The 16882-nt window shown below is 43.2% G+C and overlaps 1 protein-coding gene across 1 annotated transcript; it reads right to left on the reverse strand.

Moving 5' to 3' along the window:
- Nucleotides 1–753: 753 nt before the first annotated feature.
- LOC139380255 (stress-associated endoplasmic reticulum protein family member 2) lies at nucleotides 754–8040 on the reverse strand. Its single transcript, XM_071122797.1, has 3 exons — nucleotides 7875–8040; nucleotides 1428–1500; nucleotides 754–1224 (listed from the first exon to the last, which is right to left on the reverse strand). The coding sequence occupies exons 1-3, from the start codon at nucleotides 7956–7958 to the stop codon at nucleotides 1184–1186; spliced, it is 198 nt and encodes a 65-aa protein (XP_070978898.1). The 5' UTR covers nucleotides 7959–8040; the 3' UTR covers nucleotides 754–1183.
- Between the last annotated feature and the right edge of the window lie 8842 nt (nucleotides 8041–16882).

The raw sequence follows: 16882 nt of genomic DNA on the forward strand, positions 1-16882 counted from the left end.
CTTGGTCACCTCCCTGCCCAAGGCCCTTCTCCCCCGATTGCTCAGTTTGGCCAGGTGGTCAGCTCTAGGAAGAGTCTTGGTAGTTCCAAACTTCTTTCATTTAGAGACCACTGTGTTCTTGGGGACCTTCAATGCTGCAACATTGTTTTGGTACCCTTCCCCAGATCTGTGCCTCGACGCAATCCTGTCTCAGAGCTCTATGGACAATTCCTTCGATCTCATGGCTTGGTTTTTGCTCTGGCATGCACTGTCAACTGTGCGGCCTTATATAGACAAGTGTGTGCCTTTCCAAATCATATTCAATCAATTGAATTTACCACAGGTTGACTCCAATCAAGTTATAGAAACATCTCATGGATGATAAATGGAAACAGGATGCATTTGCGCTCAATTTCGAGTCTCACAGCAAAAGGTCTGAATACTTTTGTAAATAAGGTATTTCTGTTTTTTTATTTGTAATTAATTTTGCAAAAATGTATTAAAACCAATTTTCGCTTTGTCATTATGGGGTATTGTGTGTCAATTGCTGAGGATTAAAAAAATATATATATTTTAGAATAAGACTAACGTAACAATGTGGAAAAAGTCGAGGGGTCTGAATACGTTCCGATTGCACTGTATATAACACGTACTGTACACACACCAGGAAACAAATAGCTAGGAATCCCCAAATTAACCACACTGTAAACAGGCTTAATTTGCAGACAACATGCACTGGGATAGGAGCAGCCAAAGTGGAACTGAAACCAGACATTTCCCAAACAAAGTCACATTTATTTAAAAAAAGGTTCTCACGCAACACAGATAAATATAGAAACACAGCAGTATGGCACATCATCAGCAGCCAGTCACATCTTGGACTGCACACACTCTCTCACACACACATACACTCACACATATGAGCAGGTATAAGACACACTGTACAAGGTTCATCCAGCCAGTTGTTGTGGTTCAAACTGTCAGTAGAAAAGCTTTCATCTTCCTGCCCTGGAACTCTGTAAATGTGATCGAGGATGGCAGGGGGGAAGGGGGGTGGTCCATTCCTCTCCCAGGCCTGCCCTGATGGACAAAGAGCTGTCCTGAGTCGGGCCTCCTGGAGGTGTTAGGAACGTAGGGTTGCAAGCAGCCCCAGGTCTGGTGAAGGGGTGTGAGGGGGAAAGGGGAGTCTGGTGGGGCCTCTGGATCACATTCCCATCCTGATGCTCTGGATGATCTGAAAAATGGCTGAGAGAGAAAGTGGCTGCTGTTACACAGAACAACATCCAGTCAGGTGAAGTCACTGAGCAGGAACTGAAGAGAAACTGAAATCTGGTTAGTTCCCCACGTGAGTAATATCAAGGCTAATGTGAAACAGAAAGTTGAACTCCTGATTGAATGAATGAGTTTCCACAGTTCTCTCACACATCTCCACAGAATCTGGGCATTACCTGATCCACAGACGACGAAGACGAACAGAGCCAGGAGCCACGGCCCCACGGGGTACTTCTCCTCCTGAGGTCGCTGAGAGGGAGTGGGGAGAGAAAACAACAATGTTCAACCACTGAGACATATAGGTCAAATGTCATTAAAACTTCACTAAGTGATATGGGTTGTCTTTAGTGCTGAGCAATTAGTGCCATTTGAGGTCGGTTCAGTTTCGATTATTACAAATTATCATGGTTTTCGATTTGTTTCAATAATTGTTTTAAACATGACATGCAATATGTATTATGTGGGTTGAATGCTGTAACAACACAGAATAAAACATTTCATAAAAGTCCCATGATGGTAGAGTAGGGTATTCATTTAGTAATCCCAAATTGGGAAATTGTTTTATCACAGCATGAATCATGAATAACTTACAAGGACAGGACACGTAACAATGACGGACACATTAAAAAAAGACATTGACACATGAAAGTACATGCACCTCAGTATCTATAAAATAATAAAGTCCATTTCAAGTGCTGTTTTCTATCTTACTCAGGAGGAAAAACAAGCAAAAACACTGTTCACAATAGGAAGACATCAAACTGTTAATCAATTACACTTGTTATAAAGCCTCATGGCTGTGGGTAAAAATGGCCATCTAAACCTCTGTGGAACTCCTGCGCAGGATGAACCTGCTACTGAAGCTTATCCTCCTGTGTTGCGTTAGGGTGGAGTGGGTGTGTGTCATTGTCCATGATCATGTGTGTTTTTGCTTGCAGCCTTTTTATAAACATGTCCCGCATTGATTCCAGGCTGCAGCCAATTGTAGCACTGGCTTTCTTGATGATTTTGTCAAGGTTGTTTAAGTCCTACTTGGCTATATTTCCTTTCCAGCACACAATGGAATAGCGCACTACACTCGCCACAACACTGCTGTAGAAAATCTGACCTTTACCCCTTGTCACTTATTGACCATCAGTTATTCACATTACTTTAATAAAATATTTATTTTGTGTATATTACATTTGTTTTATTTGATGACTTTGATTTAATTCCAAGTCATCATCTCATCTCTATAGAGCGGCTGCCTATGATGTCTGACAAAATCACTATTTTAGTAGTTCTTCAAAGTAAATAAGGAACACTTTCATGACTGCTGAATACCAACTACCAATCACTTAGATCATGCATTTTCAGGTAGACGCCTCGCAAAGCAACAGCTCTCAATCCCACTTTCCTCTCTCTCCGTCTCTTCCCCACATTAACTGAATGTAGCAGGCATAAAAGAAACACATGGGACGCGTTCGATAGCTTCAAAACTGTGGTGTATCATGGGTAAATTGTGACAGACTGACTAATCTACAAATAATATTGAGTAGTTATTTAGGATGCGAGATGATTTGTAGATCAATCAGTCTCAATTCGCCTTTAAAGTCGGCTGCAATGATGAACTCGCCCACAGACTGGCCAGTAGGCGCACAATGGAATACAGTCATTGTAGTTAATTACCACGTTTTCTATGTAGAATATTGGCCTGTTGGAAACTACAATTCACAGTTGGGCATGATCTGATTTATCTCTAGAGAAACTGTGTAATGTGCACATTGCGCTCATATAAAAAAATGGAATTCAAATAATTGAACCTATGTCAGTCAATTAGTTGTTTAAAACCCCAAAATGTTGGTTAATGTTGGCCACACACACCGAACACAAGGTCGGACATAAGGTTAAAGTTAGTATGACGATCAAGGTCAGACGTTGTTTAAGGGCGGTCAAATCATGGCAGAATATGGCCCTGCAGGAAACAGAACTTGGTGGAGGAAGACCAACCAGGTTGAACAAACAACCAAGAGAGGAAGGTTCTTACAATGTTATTATCTCTTACACTTAAGTGCTGAATAGGGCAAGTTTCTGATCAGGTTTTAAACCCTGCCCTCATCACTGTGTAGGTGTTTTTTAAACAGTCACACCAGAATAGGCCTGAGTGGATCTAATAATAATCTGAGTTATGCAGAGTTAGCATGGCTGTCTAGACCTGTAGCACATGACTCGCCAACATAAGCTATTACAAGGTCTGGTGTGGGTGATGTCATACAGTTGGACAGCACTCATGTGCTTACTGATGGTGGTGTGTATTATTGTGGATAACACAATTAGAGGTCGACCGATTAATTAGGGCCAATTTCAAGTTTTCATAACAATCGGAAATCTGTATTTTGGACGCCAAATTTTTTATTTTTTATTTTACAACTTTATTTAACGAGGCAAGTCAGTTAAGAACACATTCTTATTATCAATGACGGCCTAGGAACGGTGGGTTAACTGCCTTGTTCAGGGGCAGAACTACAGATTTTTACCTTGTCAGCTCAGGGATTCAATCTTGCAACCTTACAGTTAACTAGTCCAACGCTCTAACCACCTGCCTCACGAGGAGCCCGCCTGTTACGCGAATGCAGTAAGAAGCCAAGGTAAGTTGCTAGCTAGCATTAAACTTAATCGATCATAATCACTAGTTATAACTACACATGGTTGATGATATTACTAGTTTATCTAGCGTGTCCTGCGTTGCATATAATCAATGCGGTGCGTATTCGGAAAAAGGACTGTCGTTGCTCCAATGTGTACCTAACCATAAACATCAATGCCTTTCTTAAAATCAATACACAGAAGTATATATTTTTAAACCTGCATATTTAGCTAAAAGATTAGCAGGTTAGCAGGCAATATTAACCAGGTGAAATTGTGTCACTTCTCTTGCGTTCATTGCAGGGTATATGCAACAGTTTGGGCCGCCTGGCTCATTGCGAACTAATTTGTCAGAATTGTACGTAATTATGACATAACATTGAAGGTTGTGCAATGTAACAGGAATATTTAGACTTAGGGATGCCATCAGTTAGGTAAAATACGGAACGGTTCCGTATTTCACTGAAAGAATAAATGTCTTGTTTTCGAAATGACAGTTTCCGGATTCAACCATATTAATGACCTAAGGCTCGCATTTCTGTGTGTTATTATGATATAAATAAGTCTATGATTTGATAGAGCAGTCTGACTGAGCGATGGTAGGCACCAGCAGGCTCGTACGCATTCATTCAAACAGCACTTTCGTGCGTTTTGCCAGCAGCTCTTCGCAATGCTTCAAGCATTGCGCTGTTTCTGACTTCAAGTCTATCAACTCCCAAGATTAGGCTGGTGTAACTGATGTGAAATGGCTAGCTAGTTAGTGGGGTGCGCGCTAATAGCGTTTCAAACGTCACTCGCTCTGAGACTTGGAGTAGTTGTTCCCCTTGCTCTGCATGGGTAACGCTGCTTCGAGGGTGGCTGTTGTCGATGTGTTCCTGGTTCGAGCCCAGGTAGCGGCGAGGAGAGGGATGGAAGCTATACTGTTACACTGGCAATACTAAAGTGCCTATAAGAACATCCAATAGTCAAAGGTATATGAAATACAAATCGTATAGAGAGAAATAGTCCTATAATTCCTATAATAACTACAACCTAAAACTTCATACCTGGGAATATTGAAGACTCATGTTAAAAGGAACCACCAGCTTTCATACGTTCTCATGTTCTGAGCAAGAAACTTAAACGTTAGCTTTCTTACATAGCACATATTGCACTTTTACTTTCTTCTCCAACACTTTGTTTTTGCATTATTTAAACCAAATTGAACATGTTTCATTATTTATGAGGCTAAATTGATTTTATTGATGTATTATATTAAGTTAAAATAAGTGTTCATTCAGTATTGTTGTAATTGTCATTATTACAAATACATTTAGAAAAAAAAATTGGCTTTTTTGGTCCTCCAATAATCGGCATCGGTATCGGCATTGAAAAATCATAATCGGTCGACCTCTAAACACAATAGCTATCTAGAATATACAGTGTAAACCCCTTCATTACAGTGTAAACCCCTTCAATCAGCCAGCCTTAAAAGGAATGTTAGAGGGTGGATAGATTGGAAACCAAATACTGTAACTTTATATTCAGCAGTTATGACAATTAGGGATGCACGATATATCGGTGAGCATATTGGAATCGGACGATATTCAATAAAAATGCCAACATTGGCCCAATGTCTAGTTTAATGCCGATCTGCAAAACTGATATCAAAGCTTACGTGCATACCTATATAACGTAGGTAGATGACGTGCATACCTATATAACGTAGGTAGATGGCGTGCATACCTATATAACGTAGGTAGATGATGTAATGACGCCACGGAAAATACAGCGCTACACAGAACAAAAGCAGAAAAATACTAAGCGCACACTTCCAACAACTAAACAAGTTCAAGTCGAGCAGTCATTTAAAAGAGTAAGAAAATTTCAGCGAGACAACTTGAAGGCGAAATCCACTAACGCCAAGATAATGGAATTCATTGCCCTTGACAGTCAACCGTCCTCTGTCGTGGATGATGTTGGCTTTTGCCAACTGGTCGATCCCCGGCATACACTATTTTTCAGATGTTGCCCTACCGGAGTTACACAGTATTGTTGAAACGCACATCCATGAGCTACTTGCTATGGACGTCACTGCTATTAGATTCACGACTGACATTTGGACCAGCGATGTCAGCCCCATGAGCATGCTGAGTCTGACATCACAGTGGGTCGACGAGGATTTCATACTGAGGAAAGACGTATTGCTCAATAATGTGCTGGTTCTCATGCCGCTGCTGCCATTTCAGTGGCATTTGAGAACATGTTTGAAACATGGAAACATGGACACACTCCTTGCGCCATTCGAACAACTGACTTGAGAAAAGCTCATCAACTGCGTCTGCAGCAGACGTGATACCCTCTGTCATGGCACTGAAACACCTGCTCAACCAAACTGCCGACAGACCGGGGGGTTAAAACTTACAAAAGTACTTGAGGCTGTGAACAAGCAATTTGGTAGCATTCTCTCTGAGCCTCTTTACTGTGTTTGCACCATGCTAGATGCTAGGTACAAGGACCGCTACTTCGATGCAGACAAGAAACAGGGTTTACGTGAAATGTTACATACACAGCTGTGAGCACCGAGGAAGAGAGGCCACGGACAGACAGCTGAAACTTCACTGCTTGACATGTATGATGAAATCCTGGTTGAGACTGAAAAGACTGAACAAATGAACAACAAGTAAGTGAAATAAATAGGTTTTGATGATGTTTTACTGGTAATGGGGACATACGTAAATGACAACAAAATAACTTTTTTGTCAGTGTGGTGTGGTGTGTGGGTGTGTGTGTGTGCGTAACCTTTATTTAACAAGGCAAGTCAGTTAAGAACAAATTCTTATTTACAATGACGGCCTACCCTGGCCAAACCCAGACAACGTTGGGCCAAATGTGCGCCACCCTATGGGACTCCCAATCACGGCTGGATGTGATACAGCCTGGATTCAAACCAGGGACTATAGTGACGCCTCTTGCACTGAGATGCAGTGCCTTAGACCGCTGCGTCCATGTGTGTGTTAACTATTTAACTGTACTAGAATGATTAAAAGGGCGCTAAAATGTTACATTTCGGGTATCGGTATCGTTTTTTTCTTGGCAAGGAAAATGGCAAGGAAAATATCGGACATCTGTATCAGCCAAAAATGTCCTATCGGTGCATCCCTAATGACAACGTAGTAAAATTACTCACACCTCCCATTTCTCTAAGGCTATAGGCTATTACAGCACACAATTTAAAAAGTGTACAGTATCTCTATCTAAACTAATACAGGACAGTGTAACCTATTCATAACAGGAAGGGAAACATACATTCCAGGGTTACATAATAATCAGTATCACCATCTGTCATACATCCTTTGTGTGTGTTCGTATGTATGTATGTATGTGTGTATGTGTGTGTGTGTGTGTGTGGGGGTGGGGGGTGGGGGGGGGGGGGGAGCTAGTCAGGATACAGATGGACCATAGAGTTCATCAACAACCTCAGGCTCTCTTTATGGACTGAACAGCCAGATGATGACACCATCCAAATCGACAATCTAGACCGTTATCTACGTGGCATTGATTTCTTAGAAAATATTGATCAGGAGAATCGCGGGCTTTAAACCGTGTGGCAAACCACAGGTTTGAGCATGAAGACCACCAGACCATAAAGGAAACATCCAGCCATCAATGATCAACATACCAACACGTTAACCTATGGTCCATGAATAACAATACATGGAGAAGGGCTTGAACTCACGTTCATTGCGCCCTGTGGTTTGTGATTGATCCGAACGATTTAAAATGAATCATATGACATGCTGAGTCTAATGAGATGAGCAGCGTTATCGACAGCCAAGTTGAGCCAAAACATAACATCAGATACACCATTAATAATTTATCATTATGAAATGGATGGGTCACATTTATTGAAATGATGCCATTCTAAGTGACGATTAACTGAATCGGTGTCATCATGCTTGCACCTCCTTTCGTCTGACGATGGAACCCACACAGCCTGAAGAAAAGCGTCGCCTCACCAGGGTCTTTGCAACGTTGCCTCTCTGCGTGATGTTTTTGCTGTGCTTTTCGTTTGCCATACGGATCCTTTGTTTTGCTACCATCTTCTGAGAATGTTATATTGATGTAAAAGTATTATATACCGGCGTTATTCTGATGCAGTGATGATGAAGCCACGAGACCCCACTTCTCTCTGTCTGCACCTGCTGACGTGCGCGTGGACGGAAGTGCGCTTCCATGGAGCTGGGCGCGCGCGCGCTGCTAAACTGTTTTTTTTTTCTGCCTCACCTCTCAATCTAACCAGCCATTTAGTCAAACTATTTATTGTTGAAAAATGTAATGGATTAATAGTTATGCCATTTGCCAGAGAAAAACACTTTTAACAGTAGTCTCAGTTGTCACCAATGCACAATCAGTGGTCTATTAAGTTATTCTACCTTCCTCAGACAGAAGCTGTTGTCAGGGCCTTGCCTATGAGCTGCACATGCCTGGGGTGTCTGGAGAAAGAGCATCATGTGTTTATTTGACAAACCTTACATTCAGTACAGGACAGTGACTATGGTGGTCTAGAAAATGATGCAAAATTAGGTTAGAAACATTTAAGTGACCTATTTTTTAAAATTTTAAATACAGAATAGTTTAAGTCTGAATTTCAACCCTCTCCACCACTTATAACTAACATATAACTAACAGCTTCTGTTTTTTTTAATACTCACAAAATTATATAATATCTTTAGATGTGATTATGTTGGTAAAGTAGGGGTACAGATTTAAAATACCGAAGTGCATTATGGGTAACGTAGTAATTTAACTTTAGTTTTTGACCCAGTTGTTGTGGTGGCGGAGATGTAACCAAACTTTGAGCTACGCGCTTTTTTCTCCGTTTGCCCACTATTTTATTTGGTCATTCAGACTACCTCACATGGTGTACAAGTTTAATAAATGTTAACTACTTACGTGGAACTCCAGACTAACTCGTCATTAGCAGCGGATAAGATCCACAAAGGTGGGAATTACCCCAAAGCATCCGTGAATTGCTCTGGCCCTGGAGCTAGCAAGTGAAGGCTCCCCTGAGCCGTCTCGACTGTGGTCTGGAGGCGAGGCAGGAAAGGTAACACCGGGGGCTCGTCCAGGATGAAGGAACCAGAAGGTCAACTGGCGAAGTGGCTCGAGAAGTTTGGGGAGTATAACTTACATCATTCAGGACGCCACCACGAAAATGCTACCGTCCTGTTCATGAGGCTCTGCCGCCAGACTTGCCCCTGCACCATACAGGACCAAACCCAGAACAATGACTGTTTCAGGCACCAGGAAGTGCAGTGTGGCCTCGGCCCCAGCATAGCTGATTACACTGTGGAATCAATCAATCAAATGTATTTATAAAGCCTGTTTTACATCAAAGCCCTTTTTACATACAACATGCCGAGTCTGATGTGACGAGAGAGATGAGCAGCGTTATCGATAGCCAATTTGAGCCATAACATAACTGCTGGGTGGTACTGCTTCCCTCTGTCGTTTTCTGTGGGAATGATACACAACATATACTGAGTGTACAAAACATTAAGGACACCTGCTCTTTCCATAACATAGACTGTTTCTGTACAGCACTTTGTGACATCGGCTGATGTAAAAAGGGCTTTATAAATACATTTGATGACATTTGATGATAACAACATCCGATACAGATACACAATGAATCATTTATCATTATGAAATGGATGGGTCACATTTGTTGAAATGATGCCATTCTAAGTGACGATTAACTGAATCGGTGTCATCATGCTTGCACCTCCTTTCGTCTGACGATGGAACCCACACAGCCTGAAGAAAAGCGTTGCCTCACCAGGGTCTTTGCAACGCTGCCTCTCTGCGTGATACCGCCAGACTTGCCCCTGCACTGTACAGGACCCTACCCAGAACAATGACCATTGCAGGCACCAGGAAGTGCAGTGTGACCTCGGCCCCAGCATAACTGATTACGCTGTGGAATCAATCAATCAAATGTATTTCTAAAGTTATTTTTTACATCAGCCGATGTCACAAAGTGCTATACAGGAACCCAGCCTAAAACCCCATACAGCAAGCAAGGCAGGTGTAGAAGCACGTGGCTAGGAAAATTCATAGATGACCAGCAGGCTTAAATAATAATAATAATCACAGTGGTTGTAGAGGGTGCAACAGGTCAGCACCTCAGGAGTAAATATCAGTTGGCTTTTCATAGCCGAGCATTCAGAGTTAGAGACAGCAGGTGCGGTAGAGAGAGAGTTGAAAACAGCAGGTACGGGACAAGGTAGCACGTCCAGTGACGGTCAGGGTTCCATAGCTGCAGGCAGAATAGTTGAAACTGGACAGGGCCAAACAGGCAGGATATAACCCCACCCAATTTGCCAACGCACAGCCCCCACATCATTAGAGGGATATCTTCAAACCACCAACTTACTACCCTGAGACAAGGCTGAGTATAGCCCACGAAGATCTCCCCCACGGCACGAACCCGAGGGGGGTGCCAACCCAAACAAGAAGATCACGTCAGTGACTCAACCCACTCAAGTGACACACCCCTCCTAGGGACGGCATGGAAGAGCACCAGTAAGCCAGTGACTCAGCACCCATAATAGGTTAGAGGCAAAGAATCCTGGTGGAGAGAGGGAAACTGACCAGTGTAGAGAGGTTAGCACTGGAGTAATATGATCAAAGCTACTTCTATGGAGCTCCACTCAGTGGGGGTAGATGGCTGACTCTGACATGGGCCCCGTCAAGAGGTGGCTTGAGAAAGGACAGGAACGCCAATCGTGGGGGACGTGTCGCCTTTCGGGCCAGCGACTAATGCCTATTGGAGCCAGTGGAAGAGACTATGTCAAGGATGCTAGAATGCTAGAATCGCTACATATTGGTGGTTCAAGACTATTTCACAGTGGGTGGAAGCCTACCCTCTACCCAACTATCAAGCCGCAGCAGTGGCAGAAGTTCTGACAGCTGAATGGGTGTGTCGCTATGGAGCCCCACAGACTCCACAGCGACCAAGGCTCCAACTTCCAATCTGAAGTCTTCCAAAGAATGCGTGAACTGTTAGGAATCAAGAAGACTCTCACAACACCTTTCACATGGCAATCTGACAGACAAGTCAAAAGATTTAATGCCATTCCACAGAAGATCTCAGCCACTACCACAGAACGTTGTCATTGGGAGTGGGACCTCAAACCCCCTGAAGTATGTGGGTCTGTAAATTGTGACTGTTTTACATTCTATGCATTGAGACGTGGGCCATGTTTTGGGAACTGTGTTATTTTGTATGGGACAAAAGACAGGTATTTTGTAAACAGAAGGAAACATTTTTGAAATATAACAGTTGTTGTAAGTTGCAAGTGCTAACCTTTTTCCTTTTCAGGAGAGATAAATAGGGGTCCTGCATTCACACTGGAATAACATGTGCAAGCCCCACAGTGGACTGCTAGGTACTGGAACCTCTGACTTGCCTTCCTTTCTCTAGGTATCCTCATCTGAAACCAACAGCTTTTGGGGTGACAGGTCGCCTAGTGGTTAGAGCGTTGGACTAGCAACCAAAAGGCTGCAAGATCGAATCCCTGAGCTGACAAGGCAGTTAACCCACTTTTCCTAGGCCATCATTGATAATAAGAATTTGTTCTTAACTGACTTGCCTAGTAAAATTAAAATGAATAAAATGTGCTACCTACCGCTCCATGTGCTTTTAGGGAATATGGACTGTATAGACTACTTGCTCTGCCAGGACAGGACAAGTTCAGAGGAATTTATTGACTGAAAATAATAATAATAAAAAAACATTGTTCTGGCAGGAAAGGTAACAATTTGCTTAAGTACTGAGAAAGAGAGGAGAGAGAAGAAGAAGATGAGAGCAATGAAGAAATAATGGTGCCGGAAGGGGTGGCTGATGTTTTACGGGCTCCTAATCAACTGTGCTATTTTGATTGTTTTTTCGCATAGTTTGTAACTCATTTTGTACATAATGTTGCTGCTACCGTCTCTTATGACCGAAAAGAGCTTCTGGACATCAGAACAGTGATTACTCACCTCGAACTGGAAGAAGATTTTTATTTAATGAGTCCGACGCGAAGAATATACTGCTTTGTCATGACAAGGCAGAAATCTCCATCATCAGCGTGAAGAAAAGACGAAGGAAAAGGGGAAGGAGGGTGGGGTGCCTTGTAAGAATTTGCAGACGAGTAGGTAAACCCCCACTTCCCTGTGTATTATTTGCCATCATGCAATCATTGGAAAACAAACGGCACAATCTACAATTAAAACCTCATTGGGCAAGGTGGGACACTAGTGTCTCATCTGGCCAACATCCGGTGAAATTGCAGAGCGCCAAATTCAAATTACAGAAATAGTAATAATAAACATTCATAAATATACAAGTGGTATACATCGGTTAAAAGATAAACTTCTTGTTAATCCAACCACTTTGTCAGATTTCAAAAAGTCTTTACGGCGAAAGCATACCATTCGATTATCTGAGGACAGTGCCCCGCTTACAAAAGCAAAGCTACATAGTAGAGTAGAGTAGAGGAGTAGTAAAGGAGAGGAGTCACGAAAGTCAGAAATAACGATAAAATTAATCACTTACCTTTGAAGATCTTCATCTGGTTGTAATCATAAGGGTCCCTGCTACACAAAAAATGGTTGTTTTGTTCGATAAAGTCCCTCTTCATATCCCAAAAACTCAGTTTTGTTGGCGCGTTTGTTCAGTAATCCACTGGCTCAAAGGCGGTCAAAACATGCAGACGAATACATCTTAGTAGTACCGGTAAAGTTCGTCGAAACATGTCAAACGATGTTTAGAACTAATCCTCAGGGTGTCAATTATCTAAATAATTGATCATATTTATACTGGACAATAGCGTATTCAATAGAAAGGAAAAACAACGAAGAGAGCGCACACAGTTACGCGTGCAAATCTTTACTGCATAATTACATAGTCCCCTGACCAAAAGGTCTCATTCTTCTTCATTTTTCAGAAAACAAGCCTGAAACCATGTCTAAAGACTGTTGACATCTAGTGGAAGCCATAGGAACTGCAATCTGGGCCCTAACCCATTACATAATCAATAGGCATTCAATGGAAAACCCACTCACATAAAACAAAAATCCCACATCCTGGATAAATTTTCCTCGGGTTTTCTCCTGCCGTATCAGTTCTGTTATACTCAAAGACATTATTTTAACAGTTGTAGAAACGTCAGAGTGTTTTCTATACAAATCTACCAATTATATGCATATCCTAGCGTCTGGGCCTGAGTAACAGGCAGTTTACTTTGGGCACACTTGTCATCCAGACGTCAAAATACTGCCCCCTAGCCCAAAGAAGTTTTAAGACTATCCTACCATTGGGACATAAAAAAACGGTAATATCTTATGTTTCAACGAGACGTGCCTGAACAACGACACCGATAATTTAGAGCTGTCTGGCTTATTCGTGCATCGGCAGGACAGAGCATCCACGTCTGTTAAGATGAGGGTCGGGGGTGTGTCTATTTGTCAATAACTGCTGGTGCGCGATGTCTAATATTAAAGAAGTCTCGAGGTATTGCTTGCCTGAGGTAGAATACCTCATGATAAGCTGTAGGCTACACTATCTACCAAGAGAGTTCTCATTTACATTATTCATCAACATCTATTTACCACAACAAACTGATGGTAGCACTAAGACCACACTCAATGAGCTGTATAAGGCCATAAGCAAACAAGAAAATGCTCATCCAGAAGTGGCGCTCCTGGTGGTCGGAGACTTTAATGCAGGAAAACTTAAATCAGTTTTACATAATTTCTACCAGCATGTCACATGTGTAACCAGAGGAAAAAAAATCTAGACCACCTTTACTCCTCACACAGAGACGCATACAAAGCTCTCCCTCGCCCTCCATTTGGCAAATCTGACCATAATTCTATTCTCCTGATTCCTGCTTATAAGCAAAAACTGAATCAGGAAGTACCAGTGACTCACTCAATACGGAAGTGGTCAGATGACGCGGATGCTACGCTACAGGACTGTTTTACTAGCACAGACTGGAATATGTTCTGCGATTCATCCAATGGCATTGAGGAGTACACCACCTCAGTCATTGGCTTCATCAATAAGTGCATCGACGACGTCGTCCCCACAGTGACCGAAAGTACATTTCCAAAACCAGAAGCCATGGATTACAGGCAACATACGCACCGAGCTAAAGGCTAGAGCTGCCACTTTCAAGGAGTGGGACACTAATCTGACTCTTATAAGAAATCCTGCTATGCCCTCAGATGAACCATCAAACAGGCAAAGCGTCAATACAGGACTAAGATTGAATCCTACTACACCGGCTCTGACGCTCGTCCGATGTGGCAAGGCTTGAAAAATATTACAGACTACAAAGGGAAACCCAGCCATGAGCTGCCCAGTGCCGCGAGCCAACCAAATTAGCAAATGCCATTTATGCTCGCTTCTAGGCAAGCAACATTGAAGCATGCATGAGAGCACCAGCTGTTCCGGACGACTGTGTGATCACGCATAGCCAATGTGAGCAAGACCTTTAAACAGGTCAACATTCACAAAGCCGCGGGTCCAGATGGATTACCAGGATGTGTACTCAAAGCATGCGCGGACCAACTGGCAAGTGACTTCGCTGACATTTTCAACCTCTCCCTGACTGAGTCTGTAATACTTACATGTTTCAAGCAGACCACCATAGTCCCTGTGCCCAAGAAAGCAAAAGTAACCTGTCTAAATAATTACCACCCCATAGCACTCACGTCGGTAGTCTTGAAGTGCTTTGAAAGGCTGGTCATGGCTCACTTCAACACCATCATGGCAGAAACCCTAGACCTACTCCAATTCACATACCACCCCAACAGATCCACAGATGACGCAATCTCAATTGCACTCCACACTGCCCTTTCCTACCTGGACAAAAATAACACCTGTGTGAGCATGCTGTTCACTGACTAGAGCTCAGCGTTCAACACCATAGTGCCCACAAAGCTCATCACTAAGCTAAGGACCCTGGGACTAAACACCTCCCTCTGCAACTGGATCCTGGACTTCCTGACGGGCCGCCCCAGGTGGTAAGGGTAGGCAACAACACATCTGCCATGCTGATCCTCAACACAGGAGTCCCCTCCTGTACTCCCTGTTCACCCACGACTGTGTGGCCACGCACGACTTCAACACCATCATCAAGTTTGCTGATGACACAATAGTGGTAGGCCTGATCACCGACAATGATAAGACAGCCTATAGGGAGGAGGTCAGAGACCTGGTCGTGTGGTGCCAGGACAACAACCTCTCCCTCAATGTGAGCAAGACAAAGGAGCTGATCGTGGACTAATGGAAAAGGGGGCCCCCATTAACATCCACAGTCCTGAAGTGGAACGGGTCCAGAATTTCAAGTTCCTTGGTGTCCGCGTCACCAACAAACTATCATGGTCCAAACACACCAAGACAGTTTGAACGAGGGCACGACAACACCTTTTCCCCCTCAGGAGACTGAATAGATTTCAGAAAGTTAAACAGCTACACCATCGAGAGCATCACTGCCTCGTATGGCAACTGCTTAGCAACTGACCGTAAGGCGCTACAGACGGTAGTGCGTACGGCCGTGTACATCACTGGGGCCAAGCTCCCTGACACGCCAGTCACCCAAGTCAAAGACTGTTCTCTCTGCAACCGCACGGCAAGCGGTACCAGAGCACCAAGTCTAGGACCAAAAGGCTCCTTAACAGCTTCTATCCCCAAGCCATAAGACTGCTGAACAATTAATCAAATGGCCACACAGACTATTTACATTGACCCCCCCCCCCCCCCACAATGACCTGGACTAACCTGTACCCCCTCACATTGACTCGGTACCGGTACCCCCTGTATATAGCCTCCCTATTGTTATGTCATTTTCTTGTGTTACCTTTTGATTCATTTGTAAAATATTTATTTAACTTTAGTTTAGTTAGTGAATATTTTCTTAACTCTATTTCTAGAACTGCATTGTTGGTTAAGGGCTTGTAAGTAAGCATTTCACCTGTTGTATTCGGAGCATGTGACAAATAAGATTTTATTTTATTTGAAATAATGTCAGTGTAGTCAGCAGTGCTACAATGGGACCCATGGTGCTAATGAGTGGTTGCCTAGCAACTGCATCTAGGGGTGGGCCAGCCAGGGTTTCACAGCAGCACTGTGCCTGGGCAGGGAGGACTTCAGACATAGCTCAACCCACCGATGGATTCCATTCTATTTACTTTACTTTATTTATATACAATTAATAAACGTCCAATAACATTGATTTATCTATTAAAAGTCTGTTACAGCCTATGTAAGATTTCCAGTCATTTCAACCAATGAATTGTGTGTTCTCTGTTCACAGTGTCATTTTGGCTCTGTTTTATTAATGGTGTTGCACAGCACTGAACATCGTCAAGTCAAATGCATCAGTGCACTTTGCAACAACAGTTTGTCTCCTCTTCCCCACAGTATCTGTAAAATTGTATTTTATTTGAGTATCTAGGCCTATATTCAGCCAAATTGCAGCGCAACAACCTCCAATAGGAAGAACTCAGCTTTGACACACTTAGATGTGTTGTTGTGTGTTTATTGTGACTATGCAGTGAGTGTGTGTGGTCTACCTTGCTTCTGTATGTGGAGGGCAGTCTCAGCCCAAGGACACACGGAAAGCAGAGGACACAGTTAAAGGAGAGGAGAGGGTTAAAGGAGAGGAGAGCAGCAGACGAGGTGAGGAGATCGGGGGAAAGCAGAGGACAGGGTTAAAGGAGAGGAGAGCAGCAGACGAGGTGAGGAGATCGGGGGAAAGCAGAGGACAGGGTTAAAGGAGAGGAGAGCAGCAGACGAGGTGAGGAGATCGGGGGAAAGCAGAGCACAGGGTTAAAGTAGAGGAGAGCAGCAGACGAGGTGAGGAGATCAGGGGAAAGGAGGGAGGGGAAGAAAGAGGAGAGGGGTGGAGAGGAGGGAGTAAGGAAAGGTAGAGGATAAAAGGCAGCACTGAGAGATGAGAGAGAAAGTGAG

Source organism: Oncorhynchus clarkii, chromosome 22, assembly GCF_045791955.1.
Source record: "Oncorhynchus clarkii lewisi isolate Uvic-CL-2024 chromosome 22, UVic_Ocla_1.0, whole genome shotgun sequence".
In the NCBI taxonomy this organism is placed as follows: domain Eukaryota; kingdom Metazoa; phylum Chordata; class Actinopteri; order Salmoniformes; family Salmonidae; genus Oncorhynchus; species Oncorhynchus clarkii.